Below are 22,968 nucleotides of genomic sequence, written 5' to 3'. Positions count from 1 at the left end.
CTGTTGCTGTACCCAACTTGCAAGTGGGCTTTTGTGGCTCAGGAAGGATAAGAGCAGTATTGAGAGGCAGCCTCAATTTCTGTATTTCCAGCCCCTAATAAGGTACCTGGCCTATTGACAGTGCCCAGTAGATAGTCAGGGACTGAAGGATTTTAACAAACTTGCCTAAGATAACTCATTCCTGTTGGCCTTACTTGTCTTTGAATCTCCAACCTTTCCTCTGAGACTTGGGTCTGACCTATCTTCAACCTGTTGCTTCTTAGGAGGCCTTCATTTCCTGTCTGCCTCTACTTTTGTCCTTTTCAGTGGTTTTCCCATCATTCCCTTCTTTATTTCCCCTCACTGCCATCTTTATTTCTCCTCACTTCTATGGGTTTTTGTCAGCCAAAGAGCTCTGTAACTGTGACTGCGAAGAATAACTGAAGAGATGGAATAAAAAAAATGCCCAAGGACGCTCATCAGTATAAAATCCTGAGTTTTTTTCTTTTTTCAATAACACACTTTAGACCATAATTATCAGGTATCTATTCAGTTTTCTCTTCTATTATTTCATGTTCTTTTCTATTTTTTAAGGCAGTAGACAGATAGGTACTTAATTTTTGCCACAAAAAATTGTGTGTGACCTTATTAATATCATGAATATAGAAAGATATAAAAGGGCATATGAATATTAGTAAATATGCGTGGTCCAATACACATTGTTTTGAGAAAACAAGAGTATTTTATGAATCTAATATTTTTCAATACCATCTTAAAATCTGAATTAGGGGTCTGAAATATATTTGTATTCAGAAATGAAAGCTGTATCAACAATTAAAAATTAAACATATTTTAACTTTTAGAACCCTGGATATGCTGGGCGCCAGGAACTACCAGAAAACCTAAAAATCCAGTTTAGAACTGTTGCTATGATGGTTCCTGATAGACAGGTATGCACCAGGATTTGAAAGCATAATGTGCTTTATGTTGTTTACTTGTTTTTCACTAAAGTTGTTGAAAAAAAATCTCACCATATTAATTTTCAGATCATTATGAGAGTTAAACTTGCAAGCTGTGGTTTTCTTGAAAACGTTATCTTGGCTCAAAAATTTTATGTTCTTTACAAACTCTGTGAAGAGCAACTTACTAAACAGGTAACTTTATAGATCTGCTTACTGCTTACCCACTAGCAATAGTATTTGGTTTTTTCACTTTGCAATTTTCCCTTGATGAATGCTCATCAGTGAGTTAAAATCTCATTGACTCTTTTCTAAAATGCTTTTAGAATTAATTTTACCTATTGATTGTGTATTTTTAAGACCTTTTTATTTTGAAATAATTGTAGATTCACAGGAAGTTGCAAAGGAATGTACAGGGAGGTGTGTACCCTTCACCCTGCCTTGCCCGGTGTTGACATCTTGTAACTATAGCACAATAACAAAACCAGAAATGGACACTGAAGCAGTCCACAGAGTTCGTTAAGGTTTCATCAGTTATACATGCACTGGTGTGTGTATGTATGTGTGTGTGTGGATATAGTTGTATGGAATATGTAAGATACGGCTCTGTTCTATCACCACAAGGTTCCCTCATGCTACATCTTTATAGCCACACCCACCTCTCTCCCATATCCCTAACCCATTAACCTTTTCTCCATGTCTAGATTTTTTTTTTTTTTTTTTTTTTTTTTGAGACGGAGTCCCGCTGTGTCGCCCAGGGTGGAGTGCAGTGGCCAGATCTCAGCTCACTGCAAGCTCCGCCTCCTGGGTTTTTACGCCATTCTCCTGCCTCAGCCTCCCGAGTAGCCGGGACTACAGGCGCCCGCCACCTCGCCTGGCTAGTTTTTTGTATTATTTAGTAGAGACGGGGTTTCACCGTGTTAGCCAGGATGGTCTCGAACTCCTGACCTCGTGATCCGCCCGTCTCGGCCTCCCAAAGTGCTGGGATTACAGGCTGGAGCCACCGTGCCCGGCCATGTCTAGAATTTTATTGCAAGAATGTTACATAAATGGAATCACACAGTATGTAACCTCTTGGTTATGCATTTAAAAGTCTTTTGTTTGGGCCGGGTGCAGTGGCTCATGTCTGTAATCCCAGCATTCTGGGAGGCCAAGGCGGGTGGATCATGAGGTCGGGAGATCGAGATCATCTTGGCTAACACGGTGAAACCCTGTCTCTACTAAAAATACAAAAAAAAAAAAAAAAATTAACTGGGTGTGGTGGCACATGTCTGTAATCCCAGCTACTGGGGAGGCTGAGGCAGGAGAATTGCTTGAACCCGGGAGGTGGAGGTTGCAGTGAGCCGAGATCCTGCCACTGCACTCCAGCCTGGGCGACAGACAAAAAAACAAAACAAAACAAAACAAAACAAAAAACTATTGTTTGTCACTCAGACTGTATCAGACTATATTGTTCTCAAAAGATATTTAAGGTGTGAATGCTTGATCATGCAGGTTGGATTTTCCCATGGAATGATCATATTTCAGTCAAAGGAAAGGCAGGAAAGTTGAGCTAATAAACCTTTGCAGCTTAGTCACCCCAAAACTATGGCCTATAAGTATCAGAATCAACCTATATGCGTAGAGTGAGCCATGAGTCTGTGTTTAGTTTTTCAATTAAACCCTCTTTTTGCCCTCTTCTCCCATCTCAGGTTCATTATGACTTTGGATTGAGAAATATTCTGTCTGTATTGAGGACTCTTGGATCTCAAAAAAGAGCCAGACCAGAAGATAGTGAATTAAGCACTGTCATGAGAGGACTAAGAGATATGAACCTTTCTAAACTGGTATCTTCTCTGAATTCTCTTCTTTTCCAAAATTTTAATGTGGTTTCTTTGTATTTGGTGGACAAATAGGGGTAGGCTGATGTTGAGCTGTGAGCACTCATAATTACAGGGATAATAACTGTGCAAAGCCACCACTGTGCTTCCAGAAGAAAGCAAAAGACCCCATGACCCTGTGTGACCAACATAGGCTATAAGTGCCTCCTTTTATCAGTCGTGTGCAGTGAAACAGGTCATCAGTGGGCTTCAGCTCCAAGATTCAACCTAGTTCTCTTCTGTTATTCACAAAGTGACAAATTCTCAGCATAAGAATCTGGATTCCCAGAGAACCGTGAGAACTTTTTGCTTTCTCTGTATGTGACTAGCTTATCTCAGATATATCTCTCCCAAAACATAACCGTTTTTATTTTCCAAAACACATGGAATATTTACTGTGGAGAGCATGCTGCTTTCATGCTTGTCACAGTTACAGCCTGGTTGTTGTTTTTTTTTTTTTTTTCTTTGAAACAGAGTTTCACTCTGTCGCCCAGGCTGGAGTGCAGTGGTGCAATCTTGGCTCACTGCAACCTCCGCATTCCAGGCTCAAGCTATCCTCCTGCCCCAGCCTCCCGAGTAGCTGGAACTACTGGCACGCACCACCATGCGTGGCTAATTTTTGTATTGTTTTGTAGAGATAGGGTTTTGCCATGTCACCCAGGCTGGTCTCAAACTCCTGGACTCACGTGATCCACCCTGCCTCAGCCTCCCAAAGTGCTGGGTTTGCAGGCATGAGCCACCATGCCCAGCCTAGCCAGGTTGTTTTGAATATTTGATGGACAGGTTCATGTGGCATATAAAGATTTCTACATGCCACATATTGTGTCCGTGCCATGGGTGTACAAGATTGAAGAAGAAATGGTTCAGGAAGCTACATTCTAGTTACAAAAACTAACATCTGTGGAGTTCATTACTGTTACAAAGTCTTTTCAGGTGTATTGTCTTATTTGAGCCTTATAGCAACTCTTTGGGATCTGGATGGCTAGCTTGCTTATTTTCATTTCACTTATTGGGGAATGGAGACTAGAAGTTGTAGGATTCCCCCATAATCACCATCAGCTGAGAAGAGGGGACAAAAATTTATAAGATTTTCTGATGCCAAATCCACTGCTCCTGCCAGTATACCTCACTGCCTGTATGACTGACATGGACTGTAAGAGAGGCTTAGACTCCCTAAGTCACTCAGGCTGGAGTGCAGTCTAAGCCTCCCTTAGATAATGGTATTTTGGAAATTCCTAGACAAGTATTCAAGAAAGCATCAGCAAAGCCCTGGAGAATAAAGAGAAATCATAAGGGGTCAGATGTTGGGAACAGGGCAATCTATGTGTTAAAGACATTGCAAATAAGGATTGGAGTCAGTGTACTCAAACCTACTGCTTATAAGAAAGGCTCAGAACACTGCCCTGATGGACTTTTCCAGTCATTGTTGGATGAAGTCATGCAGGGTTATGGCTATTTCCCCAATTTAAATAAAATATTAGTTCTTTAATCTCATGGGGTTGGGACTACAAATGATCATTTTTAAGGTTAATGCAAATGCCACTCTGTGAGAAGCAAAGCATTCATGTGATAAAGTAATGAGGTGGTACTTTGGAGCAATAGACTGGGGCAGGATTGTAGAACACATTGAATGCTAAGGAACTTTGGGTACAATGTAGATTCAATGGTGATTGTATTAGTCTGTTCTCACACTGCTAATAAAGACAATTTGTAAAGGAAAGAGGTTTAATGGACTCACAGTTCCATATGGCTGGGGAGGCCTCACAATCATGCCGGGAGGTGAATGAGGAGCAAAGTCACGTCTTTACATGGCAGCAGGCAAGAGAGCATGTGCAGGGGAACTCCCGTTTACAAAACCATCAGATCTTGTGACACTTACTCATTATCATGAGAACAGCAGGGAAAGACCTGCCCCCGTGATTCAATTATCTCTCACTGGGTCCCTCCCACGACACGTGGGAGTTATGGGAGCTACAATGCCGGATGAGATTTGAGTGGGGACACAGTCAAACCATATCAGTGATATTCTGGAGAAAGTACTAGAAAATACAAGCCTGATTAGGAGAGTAATAAGTGGTTCTCTGGGGATGAAGTGATGAGTACTATGCACGTCCCAGCTAGTTGATAACATTTATTGACTGAATGAGTAAATTTATTTTAAACTATGCCACCTTAGGTTGATGAAGATGAACCCCTGTTCCTCAGCTTAATCAATGACCTGTTCCCGGGACTGCAACTGGATAGTAATACTTATGTAGAACTGCAAAAAGCAGTAGCCAATCAGGTTCAGATAGAAGGTTTGATTAACCATCCACCCTGGAACCTGAAACTCGTGCAGGTAAATACATTTTAATCTATTATCAGTATAATGATAAGTATGTGTTAAACATAGCTGTCTGAATAGAAAAACTCATGGTTAGTCTTACTTGATGTAAATGTTAAATGAAAACATCATATGTACATCATTGCAAAAAGAATACTCAGGGGGATGTGGTGGTCCAAGTAAGATAGTATGGATTTACCCTGCCTCGCAGTAATCAAGCAGTAATTTACTGCAGTTGTTACCTACACCTGGGGACAACATTGGGATGAAATAGTAGGTTATAAAAACTCTGGGGAATGGAACGATCCAGATGGTTTCTTGTGCCAATCTGTTAGTACTGGCTGCAGCTGGGTGCCTCAGTGGGGTGCAGCGCCTGAGGAATCCGGGAATGCTACTTTGCTCCTGCTTTGTGTGTGGACATGTTATATCCTTTGCCTACACTAAAACCTGAATCTTTTGACTGCATATGTTGGTGTCTTTCTGTTCATCACATTTCATCCTTGTGACAACCGTCTAACCACCTTGATTGTATTACCAGTAGAATCAAGAACTTGGTAGCAGAGGCACAGGATTAAATCTCTATGAGCTTGATGCTTTGGGAATATTTTCCAGAGTTTTTGGAAAATTAAGGAGCTGAAATTGTGGACATTGTTGAAAACTGCATTTGAAATATTAATATAACAATTCTTATTTTAACTTACTGTTCTTGCCAGATTATAAGATGTGCAAGTATCTGAGACACATCCAAATCTTACAAAGAAATATGTGCATGGGGGAAAAGTGCTTTTCATCATTCATGTACTGGAAACCATTTTAAGAGTTTAAAAAATTTCTGGGAAAACATGATTTTATATATGATATGCATACAGTATACTGAGTTCTAAAATTCTCGCCATCTCAATGGGCGGCAACTAGAATTTTGGGTTCTTTGTTGATGTCAATAACATTGTTCTTGAACATGTCAGGAACAGTGCCTGTTGCTTTTAAACTATAGTTTACAATGGTAATACATTTCTGTCCAAAATGTTAGGAGAATGACTCACTCTACCTCTGATCAGCTGTCATACCTTTGACTTCTTATTATTTTTTTTTAATCGAGAAAACTACAGACAGGATGTTATAACAGCGGCTGTCCATACGCCTAGCATGTCTCCTTGAATCTCTTTTAGCATTTCCATGTGCCCCTGCCCAGCTTCTGTGTGTTTTGGCTTCTAATAGCAAAAGGAGGAATGGAGCCATTTTGTTGGCAGGCACAAAGAGTAGGTGCTGCACGGGAGTTTATTTCCCACCCTCGCCCCCAAACCAACCTCTCTAAGAGTTTATGGAGCAGGAAAGTCAAGCTCGCCTGGTTCCAGGTGGAGCAATCTTTGAGGTGTAAGTTACACTCCAGTCTCCCGCGGGATCAGGCTCACGTCTGCCCTCTACAGGGCTTTGTCCTCAATCACACCTTACTTGGCTTCTTCCCATTCCTGTCCTGCTTTTCTCTTTTTTTTACTGGTTTCTCCTGGGAGCACTCCCTGAACAAATCACTTGCACAGGAATCCTCATTCATGATGTACTTCTGGGGAATCAGAAGGCCCCTGTGAAACGGATCTTCACTGTGATGCTCTGCGTTGCTGCTTTCCACCACTAAGGGGCGATATCATCACATTGGATGCCGAGAAAGTTTGCGCATGGAAAAACTGCTGGTTATAGACTAACAAACCAAAATCACAGGGAATACATCACGCAAGAAGCAAAAACTAGATGCTGAGTTAATTATTTCCAAAATGTAATTCAAGCTCCACATTGTTATTACTTTATCACATATCGTTTTATAACGTAGTGCTCATTTGCTATGCACATCTAGTAAAACAACATTTTTTACAACTTAAAAATAGTGAACTAGTTACTTTAACGAAGAGCTTAAATAAAGCCTTTAAACTTCAAGTAACTACTCTGAATGTCAACAAGAGACTCATAAATTACATTTTTTAATTTACTGGTTAATTGTGTAGTTATATGAGACGTCTTTGGTACGACATGGCTTGATGACTCTTGGGCCCAGTGGTTCTGGAAAGACAAGCGTTATCACGATTCTAATGAAAGCGCAAACAGAATGCGGAAGGCCTCACAGAGAAATGCGAATGAATCCAAAAGCCATTACTGCACCTCAGATGTTTGGCAGACTGGACACTGCTACCAATGACTGGACAGATGGCATTTTTTCTACTCTGTGGAGAAAAACATTAAAAGCTAAAAAAGGTATACACAAACTTCCTTTGTGATCATTTTTTCCCTGCCAGCATATTAAGACAATATTTCTTTGATTTTTCCATTTTAATTATTTGCAGATGAAAAGTGATTTGCTGTTTTAATTATTTGCAGGTGAAAACATTTTCCTCATTTTAGATGGTCCTGTGGATGCCATCTGGATTGAGAACTTAAATTCCGTTTTGGATGACAATAAAACTCTGACGTTAGCTAATGGAGATCGCATTCCCATGGCCCCTAGTTGCAAGCTTCTGTTTGAAGTCCACAATATTGAGAACGCCTCTCCTGCCACGGTTTCTAGGATGGGCATGGTCTATATCAGCAGCTCTGCTCTCAGCTGGAAGCCAATCTTACAGGTGGGGCAGAGAGATGGGAAGAAGAACCCTCAGGGTCTCTCCACGTTTCACTTTCTTAACAAACAGATTCTGTTTCTTTTCTGCAGGCATGGTTGAAGAAGCGCACTGCACAGGAAGCTGCTGTATTCCTGACACTGTATGAGAAAGCCTTTGAAGATACATACACATATATGAAACTAAATCTCAATCCCAAAATGCAGCTCTTGGAGTGCAACTATATTGTGCAAGTAAGATTTTTTTTTGTACATTTACTACTTCGATTTTGATTTTTTTTGCACTTAGTTGCAGTTTACAGCCATCTAAAATAGAAAGTTCAGATAGCCATAAAAATCATTCGATGATGTGACTGTAAAGGCTCTGAGAATTTTGATTCCTCTTAAAGATCTTCTTAATGATCTTACTGTTTTCTCTATTATTTTCACTTCCCAGACGGATGTCAGAGGAAGGGGGAATGAACTATCTTCCCCACTGTCAGGTTTAGTGACCTGTTCCAGAAAGTGTGTCTAATAATGACAGCCAGTAAAATTAAAGTAAATTTTAAAATAAAAAACAACACATATGTGCGTGCATGCGCATGCACACACACAGACACACAACTGCTGGTTCCATCCTAACCATAGAAGACTTCATTGTCTGGGCACAGTGGTTTACAACTGTAATCCCAGCACTTTGCGAGGCCAAGGGGGGCGGATTGCTTGAGCTCAGGAGTTCGAGACCAGCTATGGGCAACGTGGAGAAACTCTGTTTCTACAAAAATTAGCCAGGTGTGGTGGTGAGTGCCTGTAGTCCCAGTTACTTGGGAGGCTGAGGTGGGAGGATCACTTGAACCTGGAAAGTTGAGTTTGCAGTGAGCCAAGATTGCACCACTGTACTCCAGCTGGGGCTACAGAGTGAGACCCTGTCTCAAAATCAACCAATCAATCAATAAAATAAAAATAGATAAAGTTGGTCACTTCATGGGAAAGAACAGAAAGGGGCCTGTTGTAATCAAGAAAACTTGGGAGGCAATCTTGGCTTTGCAAATTTAGCAAATAAGTTTCCTTATATGACAGATAAGGAAAATCTTTAAAAATTATCTGGACAGTAGTTTGTAGCATTATTTTTTCCCTTTCTTTCTTCCTTTCTTCTTTCCTTCCTCTCCTCCTTCCTCTTTCTCTCTCTCTCTTTTCCTTCCTTCCCTTCCTTCCCTTCCCTCCCCTCCCCTTTCCTTTCATCAAGGTCTTGCCTGTTGCCCAGGCTCGAGTGCAGTGGTGCAATCAATCATAAATCACTGCAACCTTGAAGTCCTAGGCTCAAGCTGTCCTCCTGCCTCAGCCTTTGGGAGTTGTTGGGGCTACAGGCACACACCACCATGCCCAGCTAATTTTTGGATTTTTTTTGTAGAGACAGGGTCTCTCTATGTTGCCAGGCTGATCTAGGCTCCTGGACTCAAGCAGTCCTCCTGCCTCAGCCTCAGTGCTAGGATTGCAGGCATGAGCCACCATGTCCAGCCAGCATTCTTTTTTTCCTACTCAGTTTTCCTTATTAGTCTTTGGGTTAAAACAGAACTAATCATAGATCTTCAAGGGCTCTCCTAATTCTGGTCTATAGGTGACCTCTCCTTATACATTCTAGAACTTTGATCCTCAGTTAAGGGATGCCAGTCATTTGTGGGTAGGTTAGAAACAATATATAAGGCCCAAGTCAGTCAATTATTTAGTAATTACTTTAAAATGGATAATAGAAGAGAATATTTTATTTTGGAATAATTTTGTTTTGAAAGACTGAGGATGTCCTACAGTAGTTTTCTTTCTGATGTTATAGGGCATTGGCACACTTTTTCTTAAAGGGCCAGATAGTATTAATAAATATTTTAGGCTTTGCACAACTCTCTGTCTCAGCCACTCAGCTTTGCTGTTGTAGCACAAAAGCAGCTAGAGACAATGCATAGGTGAATGGGTATGACTGTGTGTGTTCCAGTAAAACTTTATTTACCAAACAGATGGCCAGCCCCTAGGGTCACAGTTTGCTAAGTCCTGCAAAATTTTACAAAGAAATAGAATCTTTGATCTGGAAAATTTGGATAACCAAACTTTAGAACCAGTAGCTCCCTTAGCTGCTAACACCTAGTCTGGGCCTTTTGCTTTCCCTGTAGGAAATTGAGACTCACAGAGGTCAGTGGGATGAGCTGGGGGTAGAAACCACACTAGCAGATTTCCAGTTCAGCATCCTTTCTGCTAGACCATGCTGCCTGTCGAAAGCAGAATAGCCTTTCTCTATGTGCAGTTGGCTATAGGACCGTGGTCAAGCAATAGCTTGAGATATATCTGTTTTCTTCGCTTCCTCCCTCCTTTTAATTTTATTACTATTCACAATTTTTTATTTTCAAAATTTTAATTTAAAAATTTATTTTATTTAAAACATTTTCAGTCTCTCAATCTTCTGGAAGGGTTAATTCCCTCCAAAGAGGAAGGCGGTGTTTCCTGTGTCGAACATCTTCATAAATTATTTGTGTTTGGCCTAATGTGGAGTTTAGGAGCCCTTCTGGAATTGGAAAGCAGAGAAAAGCTCGAAGCCTTCTTACGGCAGCATGAAAGCAAGTTGGACTTACCAGAAATACCTAAAGGCTCAAATCAAACCATGTATGAGTTTTATGTTACTGATTATGGTAAGCACACTGAACTATACCTTAAATGAAATTACTTTTTTTTTCAAATGAGAAAAATATAAGCTTTCAGAAACTCTTCTATGAGGGAATATTAAAATAATTATGAAAACATAATTGTTAATACCATTTTGAAAAGGGCATGTATTTGAAAGAGAGTAGAATTTTGCATATTAGTTGTGCCAGAGACTGATATTGAGACTCTTGACTTCTCCTTTTGGAGTGGGCTCAGTAAAATCTGGCATAAATAAGTTAGTAATACCTTGTACATCATCTACTTTCTGGTGCTGGAAGAGGAAAGGTAGCAGCATGGAGAACACAGATTCTTCGTAATGCAAAGCATGCTAATATAAGGTAAGTGGCAGTCGATTCAGCACACTGGCAGTGGGAAGAGCTGAGAAGCAATGAGAAGCACACATCACAGGACTTTCAAAGGGCTCAGGAAGTGGAAACTGGGGCGAAAGTTGAGCTAAAAACCATAGGGCTGGTTGTAAGTCTGTTTGAGAAAAAGACCTCCTGGGCCTCTTTCCAAAGCCCTGCTGCCAGACAATCAGCCTTGCCCGCACTGGAAAGACTAAAGAGTTACTGTTTGGATAGTGTAAAATAGAGGGTTGCCTAGACCTGGGGACACCAGGCACATTTAAGAGTGGGAGAATCATACTGAAACTGGGGATTACGTGGGAATTTGTGTTTGAAAGGGACTGAGATAAATAAATTTTTTCAGTGGGCCATCTTTAACCAGAATGGCCAATAATTCTATTACATGTGTTAGATGCTGCTAAAGGTTTGAGATGGCAAAAGGGCCCTCTAACTCAAAATGCAAACTAACAAAGGAATCTTTAAATCTAGATATATACTCCCTTAGAATCCAGAGCCAAGCTCCTCCACAGAGCTGCCTTCTGAGCAGCCGGAGTTCTATGATGTTTGAAGGTTCAAATCGCCTCTCTCTGAGCACCTTGTCCTTATTCAGAGGCTGGGCCCCAAGTTACTCAGAGAGTGAAATTCATCAGCAGCAATTTTCCAACCGTGGTGAAGCCTTGGTTAGGGGATTGAGATGGCATCTAATAAGGATGCCAATAAAATAATTACCTTCCTCTGTGCCATCAAAAATATGCATTGCTACATTTCCTAAAGAGCAGTCCACTGATGTTTGTGGCATTTTCTTCCAAGTAGCTAGGACTGGTTCTGTAAGTTTAGACAGTGGTGTTTTCTTATTTTAATGGAGATGTTAACAAAAGGTTGACAATAATCTAGACTCATATTCCTTCTTCAAGCTCGTCCTGAAGTGGTCTGTTGACTAAAATATTGAGGGGTTGCAGGCATTCAGTCTTGCCACCCTAAATAACTACTTTTGATGAAATTTATTTGCCCGAGCATTTGTGGCCATGAAATGAACTAAGATATTATGTACTTAGTGGTTATTTAGGGCCCTAAGGTGTCCACTCCAGCTGACTTCTAGCCAGCCCTTTCTTAACTCATTCTTCATCCATCCTTTTAATTTTTTCAGGGACATTAACATCTTTGGAGAAGACTTCATTCTTAGATTTAAGATTAAGTAAGGAGACTTATGCTTCCAGACAAGATGGAGTAATGGGGACTGGGTTTAACCTCTTATGTTAGAAAGACAGAAAACTGGACAAAATGTGTAAAACCGTTTTTTTCAGACATTGGACAACAGGCACTACAGGACTGAAATCATGGAGGGAAGTGAAACAAGGTGACTGCACTAGTTTATTGTGTGGATGCGGTTTCTAGCAGCAGCTCAGGGAGGGGAAGATCAAACAGGATTGGCTGTCTCACCAAAATGTGGAGGCAGAGGTTGATTTGGGAGAGGCCAAGGTGGCTGGAATTTGCAGGGCAGAGCACCAGAGAGGAGAAATCTGCACAGGGAGGAAGTGTCAGAGAACAACAGAAACGGATAGACAAATCCACAGTTATAGTAAAGGTGTCAATATTCTGAATAATTGATAGAACAAATAGACAAAATTAGTAAATATATGGAAGACTTTAACAACACTATCAATACCCCTAATTCGAAATTATAGAATGCTTCAGCCCAAAACAGCAGAATATACATTCTTTTCCATTGCACAGAAAACACTTACCAAGATATTCTGGGTCATATAACAATTCTCGATAGGGAGACTTTAAAGCACTTTATGTCTTTACTAGAAAAGAAGAAAGGTCTCAAAACAATGATTTCAACTTCTTCCTTAATAAGTTAGAAAAAGAAAAACAAACTAAACCCAAAGTAAGCAGAAGAAAGAACAATGATCAAAGCAGAAGTCAATGAAACAAAAAATAGAACAGCAACAGAAAAAAATCAATGAAACGAAAAAGATGGACCTGAAAAGATCAATAAAATGAATAAATCTCTTATTAGAGACATCAGAACAAAAGAGAAGACTTACATTACCATAGTCAAGGATGAAAGAGAGAACATCACTACAGACCTCAGAAACATTAGAAATATGAAGTGAGTATATTAGAAACAACTTTACAAAAACACATTTGACAATGAAGATGAAATGGACAGATTTCTTGAAAGATATAAACTACCAACCATCATCAGGAAGAACTAGATATTGCACAGCATGGTGAATATGGTTAATAACAGTGTTGTACATTTCAAAATCGCTAGGAGAGTAAATTTCAAATATTTTCAACACAAAAAATGATAAGCATTTGAGGTGATTGATATGTTAATTGGCTTGTAATAATTCCACATTGTATCCATAAACTGTAACATTTTGTTCCCCATAAATATATACAATTATAAATTGTCAATTTATAATAAAATTTAAAAAGAAGAAATAGATATCCTAAATAGCCCTATATCTACTAAAGAAATTGAATTTGTAGTTAAAAACCTTCCCACAAAGAAAAACACCAGGCCAAGATGATTTTATTGGTGAATTCTACCAAATATCTAAGGAATAAATAATACCAACTGTACACAAACTCTTCTAAAAGATATAAAACATAAAATAGGAAGAAACACTTCCTACCCCGTTTCATAAGGACAGTGTTACCCTGATACCAAAGCCAGAGAAAGACATTCCAAGAAAAACAAAAACAAAAACAAAAACAGCTATAGACCAATATTCCTCAGGAACATTGACGAAAATTTCTTAATAAAATTATAACAAATCCAGTAGTATACAAAAGTCCAACTGTGGCTTTTATTCTAGAAGTGGAAGATCAACATTCAAAAACTGATCAATATAATCTGCTATATTAGACTAAAAACTAAGCAAGCTATAAACAGTCATCTAAATCAATGAAGAAAAGCATTTGGCAAAATTTGACACTCTTTTGTGATGAAATAGGAACTTTATCATTCCGACAATGTCTACAGAAAACCTACAGCTAACGTTACACGGAATGGTAAACAACTAAACACTTCCTTCCCAAGATCAGGAACGAAACAAGGATGTCTTTCTCACCTCTATTCAATTTCATTTCTATTCAACATTATTCTAGAGGTTCTAGCCAGTGCAGTGGGGGGGGGGGGGGTGGGGAATCAAATGTCTGTAGATTAGAAAAGAACAAGTAAAGTTCTCTCCATTTGCAGATGACATGACCATCTGTGGAATCTTCAAAAAGTTATTAGAACTACTAAAGGATTTTAGCAAGGTCACAGGACAAAAGGGCCATACATTTGATAAGTTATATTTCTATATGCTCACAACAAACAATTGAAAATTGAACTTTAAAAATACCAGTTAAAATAGAACCCAAGGCTGGGTGCAGTGGCTCATACCTGTAATCTCAGCACTTTCGGAGGCCGAGTGGGGTGGCTCACCTGAGGTCAGGAGTTCGAGACCAGCCTGGCCAACAAGATGAAACCCCATATCTACTAAAAAAATACAAAAAAATTAGCCAGGTGTTGTGGTGCGTGCTTGTAAGCACAGCTACTTAGGAGGCTGAGGCGTGAGAATGGCTTGAATCTGGGAGGCGGAGGTTTCGGTGAGCCAAGATTGTGCCACTGCACTCCAGTCTGGGAGACAGAGTGAGACTCTGTCTTGAAAACACACAAACAAAAATAGAATCCAAAAAAGAATACTTAGGAATAAATTTAATACAATATGTGTAAGATCTGTATACTAAAACCATAAAACTGTGCTGAGAGAAGCTAAAGAAGGCCCAAATAAGGGGACAGATTTTATTTAAACATTATTTAAAGATTATTTTGCTATTTGAAATAGCAAAATCTAGCCAGTGCAATGGGGGGAAAAATCTCTTTTGCTGTTTAAAAGTCACTATTAAGAAAATGAAAAGCCCAGCCACAGACTGTAAAGTACTATTTGAAACATATATATCTGATAAAAAAAAAATTATCCAGAATATGTAAAGAACTCCTATAATCCAATAACTATCAATAGGCAATCAATCTAAATTTTTAAATGGGCAGGAAATTTCAATTGTTACTTTGCTAAAAAAGATAGGTGAAAGGTGAAAAAAGAATGTGAAAGATGTTCAACATCATTGGTCGTCAGGGAAATGCAAATGAAAACCCCAATGGGGTCTGGGTGCGGTGGCTCACACCTGTAATCCCAACACTTTGGGAGGTCAAGGCGGGTAGATCACTTGAAGTCAGCACTTCGAGACCAGCCTGGCCAACATGGTGAAACCCTGTCTCTACTAAAAATACAAAAATTAGCCGGGCTTGGTGGTGGGTGCCTGTAATCCCACCTAGTCGGGAGGCTGAGGCAGGAAAATTGCTCGAACCTGGAGACGGAGGCTGCAGTGAGCTGAGATCACACCACTACACTCCAGTCTGGGCCACAGAGCCAGACCTTGTTTCAAAAAAATAAAAACAAAAAACCCCCACAATGGATATCATCACACAGCCACCGGAATGTCTACAATTAAAAAGGTTAATAATGCCAAATATCGGTGCGGTAATAGAGCACGTAGAGCCCTCATATGCTACAAAATGGCACAGCCACTTTGGAAAACAGTTTGGCAGTGTTTTAGAAGTTAAACATACTTATTTTTGCTTACTTTCTCAAGAAAACATGAAATTGGGGTTATTACTCCAATGATGAGTATTCGTTCATCATTGTTTTGCCAGTATCAATGTATGCCCTCTTTCCATTCATTCTGTGTCCACAGTAACTTTTGAGTATAATTCTGAATCATTGTATAAGCTTTTTGAAGACATTTAAAATAGAGGCTAAATGCAATTCAATTTGAATGGCAATGATAGGAATAATGCTAATACAATTTGCCTAGCAACAGCAATGGTACGGTACCATAGATTATAAGGAACATCCAGAGATGCTAAAATGTAAATAAATTTTTGAAATCAATTTTTTTTTTTTTTGAGACAGAGTTTCGCTCTTGTTGCCCATGCTGGAATGCAATGGTGTGATCTCGGCTCACCACAACCTCCACCTCCTGGGTTCAAGTGATTCTCCTGCCTCAGCCTCCTGAGTAGCTGGCATTACAGGCACGCGCCACCAGGCCCAGCTAATTTTGTATTTTTAGTAGAGATGGGGTTTCTCCATGTTGGTCAGGCTGGTCACGAACTCCCATCCTCAGCTGATCTGCCCGCCTCGGCCTCCCAAAGTGCTGAGCCATTGCTCCTGGCCTTGAAACCAATTTCTTATGGCAAATACTCTGTATCTAGTAAACGGTTGACTCTTTTTTTGGTCTTTCCCATTTTTCAGTTGATGTGGCTTTTCTGTTAGGTATCCATTACATTACTGGGTTTACCACCAGCTGATTTTAATTCCATTTCAGGTGCGGTTTCTCTGGATGGGTGATTTAGCAATTTAAAAGCCAACTTTACAAAAAAATAACAGATGCTGGAGAGGTTGTGGAGAAAAGGGAACGCTTCTACACTGCTAGTGGGAATGTAAATTAGTGCAGCCATTATGGAAAGCAGTTTGGTGATTTCTCAAAGAACTTAAGCCAGACCTACCATCTGACCCACCAATCTCATTATTGGGTATACACCCAAAGGAATGTAAATCGTTCTGCCATAAAGATGCATGCATGCATATGTTCACTGCAGCACTATTCACAATATCAAAGACATGGAGTCAACTTATATGCCCATCAGTGTTAGACTGGCTAAAGAAAATGTGGTACACATACACCATGGAATACTATGCAGCCATAAAAAGTATGAGATTATGTTCTTTGAAGAAACATGGATGGAGCTGGAAGCCATTGTCCTAAGCAGACTAACTGAGGAATAGAAAATCAAATACTGTGTATTTTCAATTATAAGTGGGAGCTAAATATTGAGTACACAGGGACACAAAGAAAGGAACAATAGACAGTGGGGTCTACTTGAAGGTTGGGAGTGGGAAGAGGGTGAGGATCAAAACGCTGCTTATTGGGTACTATGCTTATTACCTTGTGATGAAGTCATCTGTACAACAAACTCCGTATATCTAACAAACCTGCACATGTATCGCTGAACCTAAAAGTTTTTTTTTTTTTTTTTTTTTTTGAGACAGAGTCTTGCTCTGTCACCCAGGCTGGAGTGTAGTGGCCGGATCTCAGCTCACTGCAAGCTCCACTTCCCGGGTTTACACCATTCTCCTGCCTCAGCCTCCCGAGTAGCCGGGACTATGGGCGCCAGCCACCACACCTGGCTAGTTTTTTGTATTTTTTTAGTAGAGACGGGGTTTCACCGTGTTAGCCAGGATGGTCTCGATCTCCTGACCTCATGATCCGCCTGTCTCAGCCTCCCAAAGTGCTGGGATTACAGGCTTGAGCCTCTGCGCCCAGCCCTAAAAGTTTTTTAAAAAGCTGACTTTATAAAAAAAGGCAAAACAAATTATCAAATGCCGTAGACATAAGATAAGCAGATATGTTAACATGTTTTAGGAAAACATTTTAAATGTTTATATGATTCTATTGATTATTTATAGCACTTAACATTTTTGTATCATGAGATAACTTTCACAGAATATAGTTCTATTAAAATGAAATTTTACTTCTTATATAGGTGATTGGGAGCACTGGAATAAGAAACTTCAGCCTTTTTATTATCCAACTGACAGTATTCCAGAATATTCATCAATTTTGGTTCCAAATGTTGACAATGTTAGAACAAATTTTTTGATAGACACCATTGCAAAACAATATAAAGTAAGTTTAATAGATAGTTCCTTAAATGATCACAAACCACCCATGGCCACGGGAATATGCACCTATATTTTCTTCCAGCACTTTTATAGTATACATTTTACATTTAAATCTGTAATACAACTGGGACTTATTTTTGATGGTAGATGTAATTCTAAAAAGTTATTAAAATTAGTTATAATAATGTATAGAAGACTAGCCCATAGAAAAGATACTGGAAACTAAACATGTCATAATACCTTTCAACACGCTTATCCTACGATTGCAGGCTGTTTTGCTCACAGGAGAGCAGGGAACTGCAAAAACTGTCATGATTAAGGCCTATCTGAAAAAATATGATCCTGAAGTACAGCTATCCAAAAGTCTAAACTTTTCATCTGCCACAGAACCAATGATGTTTCAGGTAAAATCCATCATTTGCTGTAATATTATAAACATAATACATTTTAAGTTAGTGGTTACAATAAAATGTGTATGCATATAAAATGTAACAATATTATATATTCAAAAGAAATGATGCTGCACTTGGCATTCAGCTCTTTAGCTTTCCCAAGGCTAAGGTTGAAGCCAAATCCAAATAGCATAATTTGATCTAGTATTGAGACTGCGGCTGAACTTTGGATCGTATCTACTGTAATGTAAATGAAGGATAACACTCCAATGCCTTATTTTAAAAAATTTAACAACATGTATTTTAATAAATTATATGTATACCTAGTAAATGCATAAGTAAATTATATTCTACTCTGACAAGAATGCTCATTAGTTTTAGAAATATGGATTAAAATCTAACACATAAGACAAACCATTTCCTTCTCTCTAGAGAACAATTGAAAGCTATGTGGATAAGCGAATGGGAAGCACATACGGGCCACCAGGAGGGAGAAAAATGACTGTATTTATTGATGATATTAATATGCCTGTGATTAATGAGTGGGGAGATCAGGTATGGCTGAAATATCTCATATAGATGATCCTGAATTTGTATTTTTGTGTGTGTGTGTGTGTGTGTGTATATATATATATATGAATGTTAATAACTTTGTTAAAAACTTTGTTTTTAAGTCTGCTGCCAATCCTCAGTCTTTTTCTGACTTCTCTGTTATAGCTGAGTTTCTCATTTCTTAAATCCCTATGTGTTTTTTTTGTTTTTGTTATTTTATTTATTTTTTTGAGACAGAGTCTCGCTCTGTTGCCCAAACTTGAGTGCAGTGGCATGGTCTCGGCTCACTGCAACCTCCACCTCCCAGGCTCAAGCAATTCTCCCTTCCTCAGCCACCTGAGTGGCTGGGATCACAGGTGCCAGCCACCACGCCTGAATAATTTTTTTTTTTTTTTTTTTGAGACGGAGTCTCGCTGTGTCGCCCAAGCTGGAGTGCAGTGGCCGGATCTCAGCTCACTGCAAGCTCCGTCGCCCGAGTTTACGCCATTCTCCTGCCTCAGCCTCCCGAGTAGCTGGGACTACAGGCGCCTGCCACCTCGCCCGGCTAGTTTTTTGTATTTTTTAGTAGAGACAGGGTTTCACCGTGTTAGCCAGGATGGTCTTGATCTCCTGACCTCGTGATCCGCCCGTCTCGGCCTCCCAAAGTGCTGGGATTACAGGCTTGAGCCACTGCGCCCGGCCAATTTTTGTATTTTTAATAGATACGTGGTTTCACCATGTTGGCCAGGCTGGTCTTGAACTCCTGACCTCAGGTGATCTGCCTGCCTCGGCCTCCCAAAGTGCTGGGATTACAGGCATGCGCCATTGCACCCAGCTCCTACGTGGTTTTCTACAGCAAATGCTTCCTGTCTCTTTGGCTACTTGACTGCAGTGTCCTTTCTTAGCTCCTGTCTTCTGCCTTTTCCCAGGGTTTCATCCTTGCTCTAACCTCTTATTCTGCATCATTTCTGAGGAGTACCTGATGTTCAGAAAAACAAAAACAGAAAATGAAAAACCAAACAACTATTTATTTATTTATTTAACGGTGCCACACACCGTGGTCCTAGTTGTGATCATCTATCCACCGAGGTCACTCCCCATTAGAAGACCTCACTGATGTTGCCAGAAGTCCGCATGCTCCTGGTGGGATCCCCAACACCTCCCTCCCACCGACCTACACTGCCTCATGGACACCATCTACTTTGGCTCTACCAGGACAGTTCCCATTTTGCTCTTTATCCCTGTTCACCTCAGACACCGCTACAAGCTCAGTACTCATCCTGAAGGGAAAAACCAAACAGTTCTGTACGACCTGTGTCTGCTCCAAGGCAGATAGACCTCAGCAGTTCCTGGAAGGCGAGGAGGGTGGAGGCATGTTTAGGTCAGGTTCATGCTTATCTTCCATAAGCTGAAGTGCTCCTGAATTCCAAACTCACGTATCCAACTAGGGGTGTCTGGTTGGATCGCAAACTTAACACCTCCAACACCTGCTCCTCCAACAGTCCTCTCTCTCTCAGCAAACAGCACCTCCACAGTCACTCTGTTGGAAAATTATGTTGGCTCTATCTTCACACTGTATCTGAAATTCGACCACTACTCATCACCTCCATTGCTACCACCTGGCGCCACCCACCACCAGATCTCTTCTTGATCATTACAAATGCCTCCTCACTGCCTCCTGTTTCCCTAACCCTTCTCAGCTTGTTCTCATATCATCAACCAATGAAAACAAGAGTCAGATCATGACACACTCTTCCGGTCGGCATCCTCCAAAGAGGCTTGTAGAATATAAATACCAAAATCCTTACTATGACCCAAGACCCTATACATTTTGACCTCGTCTCCCTCTTCCCATGACTCTTTGCTTCCACCACATTTACTGATCTTTGTATACCCTGCAAAGGTTGTACAAAGTATGCAAAGGTTGTACAAAGTTGTGCAAAGGTTGTACAAATATGGTGTTCACTCAGCACCTCTGCATTTGCAGTTTCCTCTGCCTAGAATGCTCTTCCCCTAGGTATCGAATTGGCTTGCTTTCTCACCTTCTTCAGGTCTTGGCTTATATGTCATGTCAGGTGAAGCCTTCCCTTCTCTCCTTGAATCACACTCTTGAGCCCCTCCTATATTCTACAGAAGTCTTAGAGTATACCATTTTATTTCCATATCAACATGCATTTGTACATCTTGTCTCTCACCACTAGAATGTGTGCTTCCTGAAGACAGAAAATTTTGTCTATGCTACAGGAGAGGCTGGCACACAGTAGTCATTCATGAAATGTTGGTTAAATGAAAGATAGTTATATTTGAGGTGCTTGTGTGATATCCACTAAGAGATGCTCAATAGAGACTTGAATATACAGGTGTAGAGCTTAGAAGAGAATCTGAAGCTAGAGTTACAGGTTTGAGATTCTTTAGAATATAGGGTTGAGATAGCATTTCCTGGAATAATGAGAAGAGGAAAGAGCGCAGGATGGAACCCTGGAGAACAGTTACATGTGAGGGATGAGTGACGAAGAGTGGCTTAGGAAGTGATCCCAGAGCCCTGAGCTGGACCTGGAAAGAAACAAGCCTCTGAAACCAAGAGAGATAGCATTTTCAAGGAGGGGGGTTGGCAGTGTTGGAGGCTGCAGAGAAGGTAAGATGAGAACATAAAACCAAAAGCCAAAACAGTTAGTAATATCATATTCAAAGCTCAGGATTGAAACCATCCTACATTCTGATCTGAAGGTTTTTAAGTGTTGAATGTTGAGTATGAAAGATGTCTACAATAAAACTTGTTGTAACTTGGAGTACTAATGCAATTTAATGAAGTATCTTATAACTCACATATCTAACTTTATTTGGAAATTAGTTTGATCATTGTGGTGAAAGGCACCTTGGACTTGAACCATGCATGTTTAACTTACGATCTAGAGTTCATGGGTGGCATCATTTAAGTCAAATTACCTTGAAGGTGATAATTGACATTAACAAACACTTGTTGATAAGAGTTGAATTTTTATTTTCTAATCTCATTTGTACTATTTTATTGAAGTTATGGAGGAATATGATAGTGATATGTTACAAAAATATTGCTGTGTGAAATTTCAGATAACTAATGAGATTGTGCGACAGATGATGGAAATGGAAGGAATGTACAGCTTGGACAAGCCTGGAGACTTCACTACTATTGTTGATGTGCAGCTCATAGCAGCAATGATCCACCCTGGAGGTGGTCGAAATGATATTCCACAACGTTTAAAAAGACAGTTTACTGTGTTTAATTGTACATTGCCTTCAAATGCTTCAATAGACAAAATTTTTGGTATGAATATTCTTAGTGTTTCTTTTATTGCATTATGTAATGGACATAAACCACAGAAAATGTCATTTAAGAGACAAAAAGGCTCTGTCTAAAGCGGGGTATGTGAAATGGAGAGCTAAATACCAGGAAAGAGGGACTCAATACTAAGATGACCTATGCTTATAGCCTATTCTCAGACTCAGAGATATTTAGAAATAGGCTTGTTGGAAGTTAACATTAGACGTAAAGAAACCTTTGTGTTTGGGTTTCAGGACATGGTTAATCAGAGAAATTTGGGCTAATAAATGACAGCACAAAGATCACAGATTAACAATATGTTATACAAAGTCAAATGTAGCACTTCAATATGTTAATGAAAATGAAATTCTTGACAGCAAATGTGACATCAAATCACATAAATTGTACCATCAAAACTTATGTGTAGGTCAGGCCATGCCTATAATCTTAGCATTTTGAAAGACCAAGGTGGGAGGATTGCTGGAGGCCAGGAATTCAAGACCAGCCTGGGCACATAGCGAGACTCCATTTCTAAAAAAAGTTTAAAACATTAGCTAGGTGTGGTGGCCCATGTCTGTAGTCCTAGCTACATGGGAGGCTGAGGCCACAGGATTGCTTGAGCCTAGGAGGTTGAGGCTGCAGTGAGCTATGATCGCATCACTGCATTTGAGCCTGGGTAACAGAGTAAGATCATGTCTAAAAAAACAAAAAACAAACCCCCAGTCCCCCCCAAAACCTCTTACATACACGAGAAACAGACCCGCTCATATAAGAACATTAATTATTTGGTATGGCAAGTACTGTAGTCAGAAGGGAAAGGGCAGACTTTTAATCAGTAGTTCTAGGATACATAGTAATTCTTATATGAAAATAATTGAATTTTGACATCTACCTCATGCTAAGAACAAGATCAACTACAGATGGATTCATGACCTAAATATGGAAGGCAAGGCTATAAAACATTTGGAAAGAAATACAGGGAAATAGTTGAGTGACCTCTGAGTAGGGAAGGACTTCATAAATGAGACTCAGAAAGCACAAAAATAAAGAAAAAAATATACATATTTGACTAGATTGAAATGTAAAACTTCTCTTCATTAAAAATAACATTAAGAGGCCGGGCGTGGTGGCTCATGCCTGTAATCCCAGCACTTTGGGAGGCCAAGGTGGGTGGATCGCGAGGTCAGGAGATCGAGACCATCCTGGCTAACATGGTGAAATCCTGTCTCTACTAAAAAATACAAAAAATTAGCGAGGTGTGGTGG

The 22,968-nt window shown here is 39.9% G+C and overlaps 1 protein-coding gene across 3 annotated transcripts in view; it reads left to right on the top strand.

The window, feature by feature from the left end:
• The window catches only part of LOC105474557 (dynein axonemal heavy chain 8), a 316,668-nt gene that overhangs the window by 150,465 nt on the left and 143,235 nt on the right, over positions 1-22,968 (top strand). For all 3 annotated transcript variants that reach the window (XM_011729344.2, XM_011729345.2, XM_011729346.2), the window contains exons 46-57: positions 843-929; positions 1,026-1,133; positions 2,630-2,764; positions 4,974-5,135; positions 7,118-7,364; positions 7,488-7,729; positions 7,816-7,956; positions 10,139-10,376; positions 17,341-17,483; positions 17,749-17,883; positions 18,304-18,426; positions 21,493-21,706. In XM_011729344.2, the coding sequence (XP_011727646.2) occupies positions 843-929; positions 1,026-1,133; positions 2,630-2,764; positions 4,974-5,135; positions 7,118-7,364; positions 7,488-7,729; positions 7,816-7,956; positions 10,139-10,376; positions 17,341-17,483; positions 17,749-17,883; positions 18,304-18,426; positions 21,493-21,706 (1,975 nt within the window). The remainder of the gene's footprint in view (positions 1-842; positions 930-1,025; positions 1,134-2,629; positions 2,765-4,973; positions 5,136-7,117; positions 7,365-7,487; positions 7,730-7,815; positions 7,957-10,138; positions 10,377-17,340; positions 17,484-17,748; positions 17,884-18,303; positions 18,427-21,492; positions 21,707-22,968) is intronic.

This window comes from Macaca nemestrina, chromosome 5 (assembly GCF_043159975.1).
Source record: "Macaca nemestrina isolate mMacNem1 chromosome 5, mMacNem.hap1, whole genome shotgun sequence".
Classification (NCBI taxonomy): Eukaryota; Metazoa; Chordata; class Mammalia; order Primates; family Cercopithecidae; genus Macaca; species Macaca nemestrina.
The sequence above is the reverse complement of the archived record's forward strand: the minus strand, read 5'-3'. Positions and strand labels throughout refer to the sequence as shown.